Here is a 12935-nt window from a genome sequence, read left to right as displayed (position 1 = left end):
TGAAGTTTAAAATTCACTCAGAAATAATCAATCTCTTCACTAAATCAGAAATATTTCTGCATTTGAAACCATAGGTTCTTCAAACTAACTTAGAGTTTAAGACTCTGTATGTCCACGCATTCTCAGATTTAGATAAGAGTATAAAAGCCCTTGTTAGTGGGCAGTGGAATAATGATAATGATAATAATGGTAGTAATGATGATAGTTATCATTAAGCACTTATGTCAAGGATTGTTCTAAACATATTACATGTATTAACTCTTCAATCCTATGAATTTGGTAGTATTATTACCTTCATTTTACAGATGAGGAAACTGAGTCAGAGACATCAAATAACTTGCCTAAGGTCACACAACTAATAAATGTATCCTTCGACCAGCATAATCATACTACTGAAATTATTTGACAGATAAGTCGAAAGTATAAAATTTTTCAAATGGGTTTTGCCTTTGATGTATACCAATTGGATACTGCTGTTGAATTACTACCAACTTTCATTGAATGGAATAAATCACTTTTACAATTTAAGGATTTAAGTTCAGTTCAGAAAGGAATTTCTAAGAGCTGATGAATCCAGTTGGCTTACTGTGGAAAATGTGTAAATTCCCTTATGGTTTAACACAGTCCTACCTAAGACAAAAGAAAGGGGAATTCCTAAAACTTCAGTAACACTCACAAATTTTTTATTATATAATCCCCAAGTTGATGCTAGTTTTGAAACAAAGAATGGTACAAACAAGAAAGAGACACAAAAGCTAATTGTTAGAGGAAAAAATTCTAAAAGCTATTCAGCATATTCTTGGCTTACTTTTATTTTGCTATCAGTTTATTAGAATATCACAATAAGCTTGCTTGGTGAGAGTTTACCACACAAATTAAGTGACATCTACACTTACCTGGTGTATTGTTTAAGTGGTGGCAGAAATTATGGAAGATTAATAATTTGAAGCACATGAACGTATGCTATTGAAAAGACAAAACTTGCAGTGCAAAAGACACCACTGCAACTTTTAGAAAGATCTATAAATCTTCCAAATTTCTACTCATGCAAACATGCTCAAACTTTGAGTGAAAAATTAAGTATCATGTTAGAATTAGATCAGAAATTCCTATTTGCTTAGTAATGAAGATATAAGTGTAAATATGCATTAGTTACACAAGTTATCTAAACTAGATTTTATAGACTAAACATCTTCCTGGAGGGCTTCACTGAGATACCTTAGTGTGAGTATAAGAATGTCTCTCTATTTATACTAAGTATGACAGGGGAAACCTTGCCCCAGTCCCTTTTCTGAGAAATCTAAGATTATACTAATGAAACTACCTTGGCCCACATATCCTTTGGTGTACAAGGCACCAGTAAGAAATCCTCATCCTCACACAGAAACTGATGCAGTATCCTGTGAATGTTTGAGTGATGGGGAAAGGATTAAGAGAGCAGAAATTCCAGATAGCCACTTTCTCCTCAATCTAGAGACAACATGGGCAAGAGTGGTCCAATTAAAAAATCCGAAGCTCCTTGACATCCAAGGCGTTAATACTATAACATTCTGACGTAATTAAAAACTGAATTAAGAGTATCAAACTACTTAATAAGTGGCCTGGTGCCAAACAATAAACACGTGTTATGTTTCAAGCCACAAGAAAGGCTTTTCTTTGATCCCAGATATGCCACTCCTTTTGTTTCCCCCTCCTTTGTGCTCAATCTTCTCAGCTTTCTCATCACCTTTCAACCACATTCCTTCTGACCTAAACTCCTATTTTGAGTGGGGGGAGGGGAGGGGAGGAGAAAGAGAATGCAGTCAGTTCAGATGCATTCCTTTAGTTGTTTTTCTAGGCTTGGAGTATGAAGCCCTCCTATAGATAATATTTGGAACTAGGCTCTGTTGCTACTTCTGAGGGGAAGAGGGCAGAGGAGACGAAAAGAATGAGAGATCTATTCCTTCCTCATCAATCCCCACTCACTGACCCCTTGAGCTCAACAAGTAAATAAAAACATCTGATCCAACTAAAACAATAATATATTAAAACAAGAATATAGAAAAACCTAAGAAGCTCAAAATTATACACTGAAGTAAACTCTTTCCAAAAAAATGAAATTTATGTATTAAAGAAATCATAAAGGAGAGAAAAAAGAGGAAACACAGGCAGATAAAAGCCAACTCTCAATTATCCATGCTAATGGAGAGAGGAGGGAAAGGGAGAGGTCAAACAGATTAAAGAAACTCAAATATTATCCAAAAATATTTTGGCAAATACTTGTAAATTCTTCCACCAAACCTTTTCCAGGACAACTAACAAGTAGTAAAATGACTAATTAAAATTTTCACCTCCTCTCCCTTCCCACCCTCTGACTAGAAGTACTCCCAAGCAGCAAAATGGCTAAAGGGTGGGCAGTATTAGGAGGGGGAGGAGGGGAAGAGAAGGAAAGCAAGGGGCATGGTTAATTCATAAATGGAAATAATGTGCCCCTGAATAATTGAGAGCTTCAATTTGGAAATAAATACAAGAAAAAGCCTGAAATAATAATAACCTATTTGCATACCTGTAACTTGGTCTTTCACCCAAATATAAGGATAAATTCATTCTTTAAAGGGGAAAAAAGGAAAAGGAGACTAAATAAATGTTATCCTTTAAGTATGAAACTGATGCATCAACTTACAACTAGTTGCCCCACAATACCGTTCCAATGCTTCTACAATACTAATTTGTTTCTAAGTGCCTCTGAATGCAAGCTAAGGTTTACTACTTTATTCTCTAGCACATACATTTCCTATTACCAGTTCTCAAATTAGAATCTAGGCTCAGTTACCATTACTTCTAGAACACCCCAAGTCAAAATCTTAGAGCAAATTAAAGAAGGAACACATTAATTAATATTTGAGTGTTTCAACCATGTTAGCCTAGCAACTAGATTACTAAATGTCTCTAATGGAAAATTCCCAAATTTCTACAGCGCTATACCTACCACTGAAGAATCTCAAATTTCTATAGAATCTCTATACCTACCACTGAAGAATCTCAAAATTCCAGAATAAACAGCTCAACCTTCAAACTATGCTGTTGAAAAGGCAGCACCCCATTTTATGTTAAGTAAAATGAGGGACAGTGAAGCACAAGATGAAGCTCTTGGGGGTCAATTCAAATATTGCCAATTCGTTTAAATACAATGTTTAAGTTCTCACATTATAGAAATGCACTGAATTTTTCCCTTTAGTTTCATTTAACATTAAAATATAAAAATAAAAAATAAATGAATTATACTATAACATTTTATGAAATGTTTTATCATCTTGTATAAACATTTAAAGGCTAATTTCTGATCCTTTGTATTCTATAGGAGGCACTGTCTCCATACGTACTCAATTACGGCTTGATCCCTGCCCTCAATCCTCTACCACCCTCCACCCCTCCTCTTAAATAGTTATAATGATCAGAAAACAATTTGGTAAGAATCTTTAATCATTTTATTTTTTTTTTTGGCTTTTTAAAAATAAATTAAGAGATGTTATATTCATATTTCTTAAAGACAGAACACAAATTTCACATTTTTTTCTGAATCTCAAAATACATGAAATAATGAGTCAGATATCAAAAAAGTTACAACGCCTGTTTATAAGGTAATAACATATCAAATACCATTACAAAGAACCTCTAAAGGGCTTTTAATTTTAAGGGACACAATATTTTGTTATTGAACTTGGTCTCAAGTAAATGAATCATCCGCTAAATTATGGTGATTTTTAGTTGGACAGAGATTACATTGTAACAGGATTTGACCTGAGTACTTAAAGCTTGCCTAACCAAATGCAAAAAAAATAACCAACTGAATAAACAGTTAATATCACTTTTACTGCTATGATCAGGATCCCTGAGTATAGAGATATTGTTACTTAAAAGACTCAGGAATCTGCTACACAATAGGAAGACTGTTTCAAAACTGTGTTACACTATGTCATAAAAAAAATCAGGGATGGTATGACTAATGGCTTACTTATGTGCAATTGTTGTTAACCGTTCATCGTTTACTGCTCTCCGAACTTCAGCACGGTGGCGTTCTGTTGAGATGCTATGAAGAAAAATAGCCATTATAGAACTCTGCCAAGCAGGCAGCTCTTTTCTATACTTTCATTAATGTTTAAGTCAACATTTCTGGGGGAAGAAGGGAGACAAGATTGCTTTGTGAAAAGATACAGACAGGAGTATCTTCAAACGCTTTAACATCTTAGAAAAGGATTCATACTAATTATGTGTAACTGCAGAAATAATTAGTTGCAAATTACAAATCATAGGAAGACAAATTCAGCCTGATATCAAGGTATTACTTCCAAATTTCAGAAATGTCAGACCATGGATAAGATTAGCAGAGCTTCCTGCTATTTAAACATGCAAACAGACGCTGAATGGCTTCCTAATTGTGACTGCTGAGAAGAGGATTTTGTCACTTACAAGAAAATTTTCTAAGGTCTTTTCTAAAGCTTAAGAGTCTATAATTTAACGTTTAATGAATATAATAGACAAATGAGAGTGGCAAGATAATCTGTTTCCTGTGGCTATATGCTATACAACTTAACACCAGGGTAATATTTCTTTATTACTCAATACTTTAGCTGCATATCTTCTACATTACATTATGTTACCAATGGTAAAATGTGCTTATATTAATCCTGATTAAACACATGTAAAGTTAATAATAGGAAACAACTTTTTAAAAGGTTACATCCATTCCATTCATAAATACTCAATAAAATGAATACCACTCTTCAAATTGTATTCCATACTACTTAAGCTATATCTCTAACATGGACCAAAACATTTAAGAGGCTAGAAAACAGAATTTATGAGAAATATAAACAACAAAGAAATACAACTTGTTAACTATGAAAACAATAAAACTGAGAATTTGGTTTAATAACATCCCTATATTAATATTAAGTAACAGGAAGAGCCTCTTCCATATTTTCACTTTAAAAACACTATGTTTAAGGCAATGACCACATAATCACTACCCATTTATGTAAATTAAGGCATCTTCCTCACATCACCTCTTCCCTCCAGCAAATGCCACTCTAGATCATCATATCTAGTTACTGCTCTTCTTTCTTTCACCTATGTCAAAAGCACCTCCCTTTCCCAGGTGGGCCAAAAGTAAGAAAACCCGCCTTCAACTCTTTCTGAAGAGTTTGCACGCTCTTCATTCTGGATTATATTCATTCTGGATTACACAATAAATGGTAAGTTATATAATTTTCTGTAACAGAGCACACAACTGGGATGGAGTCTCTTACCACCAACAATTTGAACACCTCTGTTCTTCAACTTAATTTGACAGTTACTTAATTTGAGAGTGATAAGTAATAAAATCCCTCAAAATGAAATTTCTAGAGTCACGTCTCACAAACGTTTATGATAATTTACCTAAGAACTTTTGATAGTTCTCCAAGAAGATCTTTCTTTTCCTTGGTGAGATCCCCCTGTGCCCGAAGTGCACTGATAACTCCAGCATATGCCTCCAATTCTAGAAGAAGAAAATTATTTGATCAAGATAGGCCTTTAATATTTTAATACTGTGGCTATGTATAGTGAAACTTCAGAGAAAAAAACTAAAAATAATCAAATACAAATACTGTTTTAAGTTCCTTTCAAAAATTTTATCTAATAACATTAAAATGTGATTTTATAATTTTACATCATTTTGTTTTTCATTGCCTCACAGAAGTCATGTATATAAAATGTTTAGGCAGAAAAATCTAACAGTAGATATTTTGTTTCACACACTGTCACTGAAAAACATATAGCACAAATGATACCAACAACTGGGAATAGGCACCAAGTGATGTAATAAGGCTAAGAAGTTTTCAGCATTACTAAAAGGGATCTTCATTAATCAACTCTTAAAATAATTCCTCAGGCTTGCCTAAGAATTCAAACTATATTCTACCTCCCTCCTGTGTAGTTGAAAGTACTGTAAATACTATGCAATGGAAAAAATATTGGAACAAAATATTCTGGCTCCAGCACTGCCACTTATTAGTTGCGTGACACTCAGCAAGTCTTTTCTCATCTCTAAACCTGTTTCCTTACCTAGAAGGGACTTTGTAGGTCCCCTCCAGAAGTAAGATCCTCTGCATCTATAAAAACTATCATCAAAATGACTAATTGGGAAACATAAACACGAAATGCTCTTACAGCAACTAGGACATAATATACTGAATCCTAATACCAGACATCTTTATTTCACTCTTTCCACAGAAATAACCATTAAGAAATAAAACTGTCAAGCTGGGAGCAGTGGCTCATGCCTGTAATCCCAGTACTTTGGGAAGCTGAGGCAGGTGGATCACCTGAGGTCGGGCGTTTGAGACCAGACTGACCAACATGGAGAAACTCCATCTCTACTAAAAATACAAACTTAGCTGTGGTGGCAGGTGCCTGTCATTCCGGCTACTTGGGAAGCTGAGACAGGAGAATCGCTTGAACCCAGGAGGCAGAGGTGGCGCCACTGCACTCCAGCCTGGGTGACAGAGAGAGAGTTCGTCTCAAAAAAAAAAAAAAAAAGAAAGAAAACTGTCAGTCTCCAGGACTGGTTAAAATATAAAATCAAAAGTCCCCAATGGCCTCCAATAAACTATACACGCCTCTCAATGTCGCCCTTGCATACTACCCTTGTATAGTACCCTCCCACATTGACTCTAGTCTTGGCATATTACTTGCTTTGGCCAAGGGAACAACAGCAAACATGATGCAAACAGAAGCTTGCTAAGTACTTGCATACAAGGCCTTGCCCTTCAGGAACTTTGAGATCACCAAGCTGTGAAGACGCCCAGAATGAGAAGCCAAATGAAGAGAGAGGCCAGCTACCTCAGCCTAGTCCCCATATAAGCTACCACTGAATACCTGAAAGAACTCAGACAAGGCCAGCAACCCACAGAATGGCAAGAAATAATAAAACAGTTGTTGTTTTAAACCGTTAACTATGAAACAGATATATCTGAGCAAACCAGAATGGTGGGAAATAAATGTCCAAACCAGAGTTGTTTTCATAGTCAAGTTATCATGAGTATTTGTTATTTGCAAATACCTCACACACAAGAGAAACTCAAAAAACGTGAGCCCACAGACTAAGTACTACACCAAAAATAAACTAATAGTCTCATTCAGTTGATATTATTCACAGTTCTGTCAAAAATAAGCTTTATATAGAAGACTGGGCTGGGCTGCCTACCTTAAATATTTTTACATAAAATAGAAATGTCTGGCCAGGGCCAAGCATGGTGGCTCACACCTGTAATCCCAGCACTTTTGGGAGGCCCAGGTGGGCAGACCGCTTGAGTCCAAGAGTTCAAGACCAGTCTGGGCAACATGGCAAAACCCTGGCTGTACAAAAAAAATACAAAAAATTAGCTGGGTGTGGTGGTGCACACCTGTAGTCCCAGCTACTTAGGAGGCTGACATGGGAGGATCACTTGAGCCCAGGAAGTCAAGGACACAGTGAGCTGTGATCATGCCATTGCACTCCAGCCTGGGTAACTGAGCAAGATCCTGTTTCAAAAAACAAAATAAAGCAAAACAAAAATCTGGCCAGGCACCATGGCTCACATCTGTAATCCCAGCTCTTCAGGAGGTCGAGGTAGGAGGACTGTTCGAGCTCCGGAGTTCAAGACCAGCCTGGGCAACATGGCAAGACCCCATCCCTACAAAAAAATTAAAAATTAGCTGGGGTGGTAGTGCACACCTATGGTCCCAGCTACTCAGGAGGCTGAGGTAGGAGGATCACTTGAGCCTGGGAGGTTGAGGATGTGGTGAGCCATGTTCACGCCACTGTACTTCAGTCTGCGTGACACAGTAAGACCCTGTCTCAGAAAAAAAAAAAAAAAAAAAAAAAAAAAAGGAATGTCTGGTCCAACCAAATGACCCTAAGTTTAAACATCCTGCATGTTCAACCTGTGTTGGATACTATGTAGACATTTCAATGTGGCGGTCACTCTTGAAGGACAAAGCTCTGCTGCTCAGAGTAGTGAAGGAAATACTTAGTTTCAGGAAACATATTTCAGCTTTTATCAGACTCAGAATAGAGTCCAGAAAAAGCACTAGGGATAACCAAAAATGCAGTATACTCTAAATGTTTATGCCCTCCCCAATTTATGAAATTAGTATTGAGTCCTATTATATATACCAAATGGTATGCTAATCCTGCCCTCAGGGAGTTAACTCTAGAATAGAGAGCTACAGTGAAACAAGTCATCAGGCAATTATGATACAGTTTACATACAATGGTAAAAGTACAGAGGAGAAATACATCATCTAGTGTAGAAGCAGAAGCTTTAATCAGAAAGAGAATTGTGCTCCAGGCAGGCAGGGTAAAAAAAAAAAAAAAAAAAAAAGTAAATGTACAAAAGAAATAGAGTAAAAGAACAGACAATGTTTCACATTATTCCAGTAACTTCCAGTAACAGTAACTATGTTTGAGAGTTTTACACTAAGGGCAGTAAAAATATGTCTGTATTTGGATAGTCACTAGCTCAAACCAAACTACTAACTGAACATTACTGCTACAAGGTACCATGGAGAATATTTCTAGGAACAAAACAAAATCCCTATCCTTAAGGTGACTAAAATCCAACAAGGCACCTAAGAAATATATCCAAATAACTACTTTAAAGATTTTAGTTCACACATGTAAGAGAACAGAGAACGGTAAAAATGGAAAAGTAGTTTGTGGTCAGACTGAGAAAAGCCTCTATTTCCAGTCTAAAATGTTTTTATTTGATAGGACTCAGTAATTGATTGATTGTGGGAAGTAACAGCAGAAGGAAGTCAGATTCTGCAGCTTGCAAAATGTTTAGGAGAACAGCAATGCCGTAAAAAGAAATGAAGAGGTCAAAGTGAGGGAACAGTTTGAGAAAAATGAAAAAGAAGTTCACACTTGTGACTTGTGGAATTTATGATGATCAAGACAGTACTTCAGAAAAAATAAAATTAACTAAAGAAATACGACAATATTTCTGACATTTCAAGTCTCATTTCAAGTCTAAGAAGTCATGTACAAAAATCAAGAGATGGCAACCTCACATACACAAAACTGGGACTCTGAACACAGTTACCACAGATATAGGATCCACATCACTTCCTCCTCTTCACAAGAAATTCACTCATTGTAAAGAACCCTATTAGCTTCCCAACCTCCTTCACATTTATTGATGTCCATTTTGATGGGTATCCTTAGATCCTTACATACCTCAAATTTAGCTGAATTTCTGTAATTATTTTTCATGCCATTCTATTGCAAACACAAAAGTAGAATAAAATAATAAATACATACGAACATTCCAAAAACGAAAGATTTGCCAAACCATTTATATAAAGCCCTCAATTTGGTCCATTAAATCAGCCATTCAAATACACTATAGTCCATAAAGTCCCATGTTGGAGCTACAGCTCAGGAATGATCACAAAAATAGGCAAGGGGAGAGGCAAGACAGAGAGAAGGAAGCATTTATCTAGCACTGACACATTCGGTATATATAAAGAAATTCTCTATCCCAATTTCTTTATATGTATGTAAAATCTAAGTATTTAACATCTTATATTAAAATGATTTATAACTATTTTTTAAAGGATACAGCTAATTTTTAAAAACCGTATGTACCTTTTCTAAACTTTGGACCTAGAGTTAGCATTTGCAGACGATTAAAAGGTTTCATTGTTATGATAATAAGCCAACGGGTGGGGAGGAAGTCTTTGGCTAATCACTATCAAAGCTCACCTCCCAAAGTGAGGGGTCAGTGAAGATTATATTACCATACAAGATGACTGTTTTCTTTTGTATAGAAGCAGTTCTGCAGCAACATTACCCACACAGCTCTGACTAAAATTAGGAATAAATTTAGACTTAAAGGTTACCATATTTAAACATAACCTCTCAATTCAAACGCCCCCAAACCCAGAAACCCCAATCTAATCTACTGTCTTTGTGATATGTTCTGCAATTTCAGCTATTAAATAAATATGAATCCAACTTTATAATCAGCAACTAACAAGTTATATTAATTGTATGTAAGTGTGTAGAAAACTATCTTCAGATTAGCACTAAAAGTTTGGATATAAGGTTAAAAAAAAAAAAAGATTGACATCCCCACACCCTCTCCAAAAACAACTCTTAGACTTGCTTTAAAAGATGCTGTTGGCCGGGCGCGGTGGCTCAAGCCTGTAATCCCAGCACTTTGGGAGGCCGAGACTGGTGGATCACGAGGTCAGGAGATCAAGACTATCCTGGCTAACACGGTGAAACCCCGTCTCTACTAAAAAATACAAAAAATTAGCCGGGCGAGGTGGCAGGAGCCTGTAGTCCCAGCTACTCGGGAGGCTGAGGCAGGAGAATGGCGTAAACCCGGGAGGCGGAGCTTGCAGTGAGCTGAGATCCGGCCACTGCACTTCAGCCTGGATTACAAAGCGAGACTCTGTCTCAAAAAAAAAAAAAAAAAAAAAAAAAAAGACGCTGTTAAAAAGTGATTTGAAATCCTCACAGTGGCCTTGGGTGGAATAAAAGGATAGACAGGGCCAGAGCCGCTATGATTCTATCTGATTTACAAAGAAAAATTCCCAACAAAGATTTACTATGATGGGCCCTTTTTGTATACTGTTAACACACGTAACAAACTAATGAGGCAGACAGTGTTATCCTTTTTTTTTTTTTAAACAAAAATATCAACAAATTTAGGAAGAATAAATAACTTGTCCTTGGTCACACGGGTCATTCGTAATAATACCAAGACCCTAGGTCTGTCTAAATTCAAGACCTATACTTTTCCTTTAAAATCACAGCTATCTAAATAATGCATATCCACTGCCAAAACATTTAATCTCTTTTTCAAATTATTTTTTCAATTATTTCATTTATTGTGCTAGCCAGAAACTACAGTGGTAAATAAGACAAGGTCCTCACAGTCTAAGGCAGCATTTCTCAACCAAAGATCCTCATTTGAACCACAGAACACAAAATGATTTGAGTAATAACTCTTTTTCTCAATTTTCCCAAGGAAAGCAATAATTAATAGCATTCTAGATGCACAGGACGAAGTTAGTTCTTTACATACAATGGATACCTTAGCATTAGGGCTTAATTCTTTCCCTCAATACTGGTTAAGAAAGGCTGCTGTAGGTGAAAAGAAGCACTAAATAATAAATTACAAGCATAAAATGTTTTATTATTGATAGTAAAATATAATTTGAAAAAGTGAGCATAGCTTACATCAATTTAGAATTCAGAAATAGTATATAATTGACACATACAATCATGAAGGTTAAGAGTATGTTAAAGTGAGACTGAAAGCATATTCCCTGGTTCAAATACTGACTGGATGTCTATCACCATCACCTTGGCTTCTAAGCTTCATCTGTAAAATGGAGACAAAACAAACAAACAAAAAACACCTACCTTTCAGGCTTTCAAACGACCAAGTTAATTCTTAAAATATTTAAATTAGATGTTGTATAAAAAAGACTCAGAATAGCCAAGTAGCCCTCAATAAATCTTAGCTACTAGTATTATTACAATTCACACACCTACTATTTACAAAGCACTATGTTAGGCACTGAGGGAAACAACAATGAGTAAGATGGGAACTGTATCTCCAAAGAATTTCTGATGTAGCGTGAGATATGACATCCATGCCAACAGCCATGACCCAGGCAGAAAGGGAAAAGTATCATAGAGAGGTAAAAAAACAAACAATGAACGTCATACCCAATTTTCGAAGAATCCTTTTGCATTCATCCCTGCTGAGATCCAAAAGGGTTGGCCACACAACAGGCATTGCTGCTTCTGTTTGGTAGCCCCAAAGAGCTTGTCCTCCCTACCAGAACAAAATTTTAAAAAGTCAAATTACCAAAGTACCAAAGTACATTCAAGGGGCCACTCACCTGGAGATCCAGCCACAGGCTAAGAAGTAAACCAAACAGACATTAATATTTTACAATGCTTTCTCACCACCACACTTTCCAACTTCTGACAAATCAAGAATTAAACCATTTGAACTATCACAGTGGAACGAACACAGGATTTAGAGCCAGACACCTCTAGGTTTCTAGTCCCAACTTTTCAACTTACTGGTTGAGCCTAAGCTTTACACATCTATAAAACAGAGGTAATACCACCCAGTTTGTTATGCGTATTAAAGAACACTATATGTAAAGTTCTTTCATAGTGGCTGGCATTTAATTTAATAAATAGGTGGTACTACCAACCTTGAGCAAGTTGACTCCTGTCAGCTTCCTCACTTATGAATTACATGAGATAAAATTTGTGAAGCTCCTAGCAAGTTAAAGAAACGTACTAAATAACTCTCTCCTCAAGTCTTAACAATGGAATATGAATCTTGATCCTGTAGTTATTGAAAATCATTTACCAAAAGTTTAGCTGCCAGGAACTTACTTAGAACTGGGAATTTTCTAGTGTAAAACACAAAACTACACGGCGCTGGGGACTCGCGCAATACCTGCTTAGCACAGAGTACAGCCGCTGTAAAGTATTTGTTAAATGGGTAAGTGAATGGTTGACGCGACTGAGTAAAACGAATGAATGAATGAATGAATGAATGAGCCCACTGTCTAGCCTAGAAGTTAGACACAGAACCGAAATAACTGCTATATCCCGTCCCAGGCGCTGGGGCTGCTAACTCCAACTCTGTGTCCCGAGGTGAGCCCCCCTCCCCCTACTTCCCATAGTCCTCTCAGCTCAGAACCAACCCAAGGCAAGGAGAACTGGACTGCGCGCCCCAGCCGGCAGTATGACATAAAGAAAAGGGGTGGGGAGGAGGAAGAAGGGGCAGAGCCAAAGGAATCCGCTCCCTCCACAAGCCAGTCCCCGCCTCCCGACAGGATCTTGGAGGCGGTCGGAGGCTGCTAGAACCGAGCACCACGTCACGGCATCCCGG

The 12935-nt window shown here is 36.8% G+C and overlaps 1 protein-coding gene across 12 annotated transcripts in view; it reads right to left on the bottom strand.

The window, feature by feature from the left end:
• LOC105468784 (EMSY transcriptional repressor, BRCA2 interacting) overlaps window positions 1–12935 on the bottom strand; it is a 107007-nt gene that overhangs the window by 93020 nt on the left and 1052 nt on the right. For 7 of the 12 annotated variants that reach the window (XM_011719125.3, XM_011719128.3, XM_011719131.3 and 4 more), the window contains exons 2-5: window positions 11747–11855; window positions 5419–5518; window positions 3995–4069; window positions 2546–2587 (exon numbers count right to left, since the gene is read on the bottom strand). In XM_011719125.3, coding sequence (XP_011717427.1) covers window positions 2546–2587; window positions 3995–4069; window positions 5419–5518; window positions 11747–11816 — 287 coding nt within the window. In that variant the 5' untranslated portion in view covers window positions 11817–11855. The remainder of the gene's footprint in view (window positions 1–2545; window positions 2588–3994; window positions 4070–5418; window positions 5519–11746; window positions 11856–12935) is intronic. The other 5 variants (XM_011719127.3, XM_011719129.2, XM_011719137.2 and 2 more) reach the window with 1 other exon arrangement.

Source organism: Macaca nemestrina, chromosome 12 (genome assembly GCF_043159975.1).
Source record: "Macaca nemestrina isolate mMacNem1 chromosome 12, mMacNem.hap1, whole genome shotgun sequence".
NCBI classification, from domain to species: domain Eukaryota; kingdom Metazoa; phylum Chordata; class Mammalia; order Primates; family Cercopithecidae; genus Macaca; species Macaca nemestrina.
The sequence above is the reverse complement of the archived record's forward strand: the minus strand, read 5'-3'. Positions and strand labels throughout refer to the sequence as shown.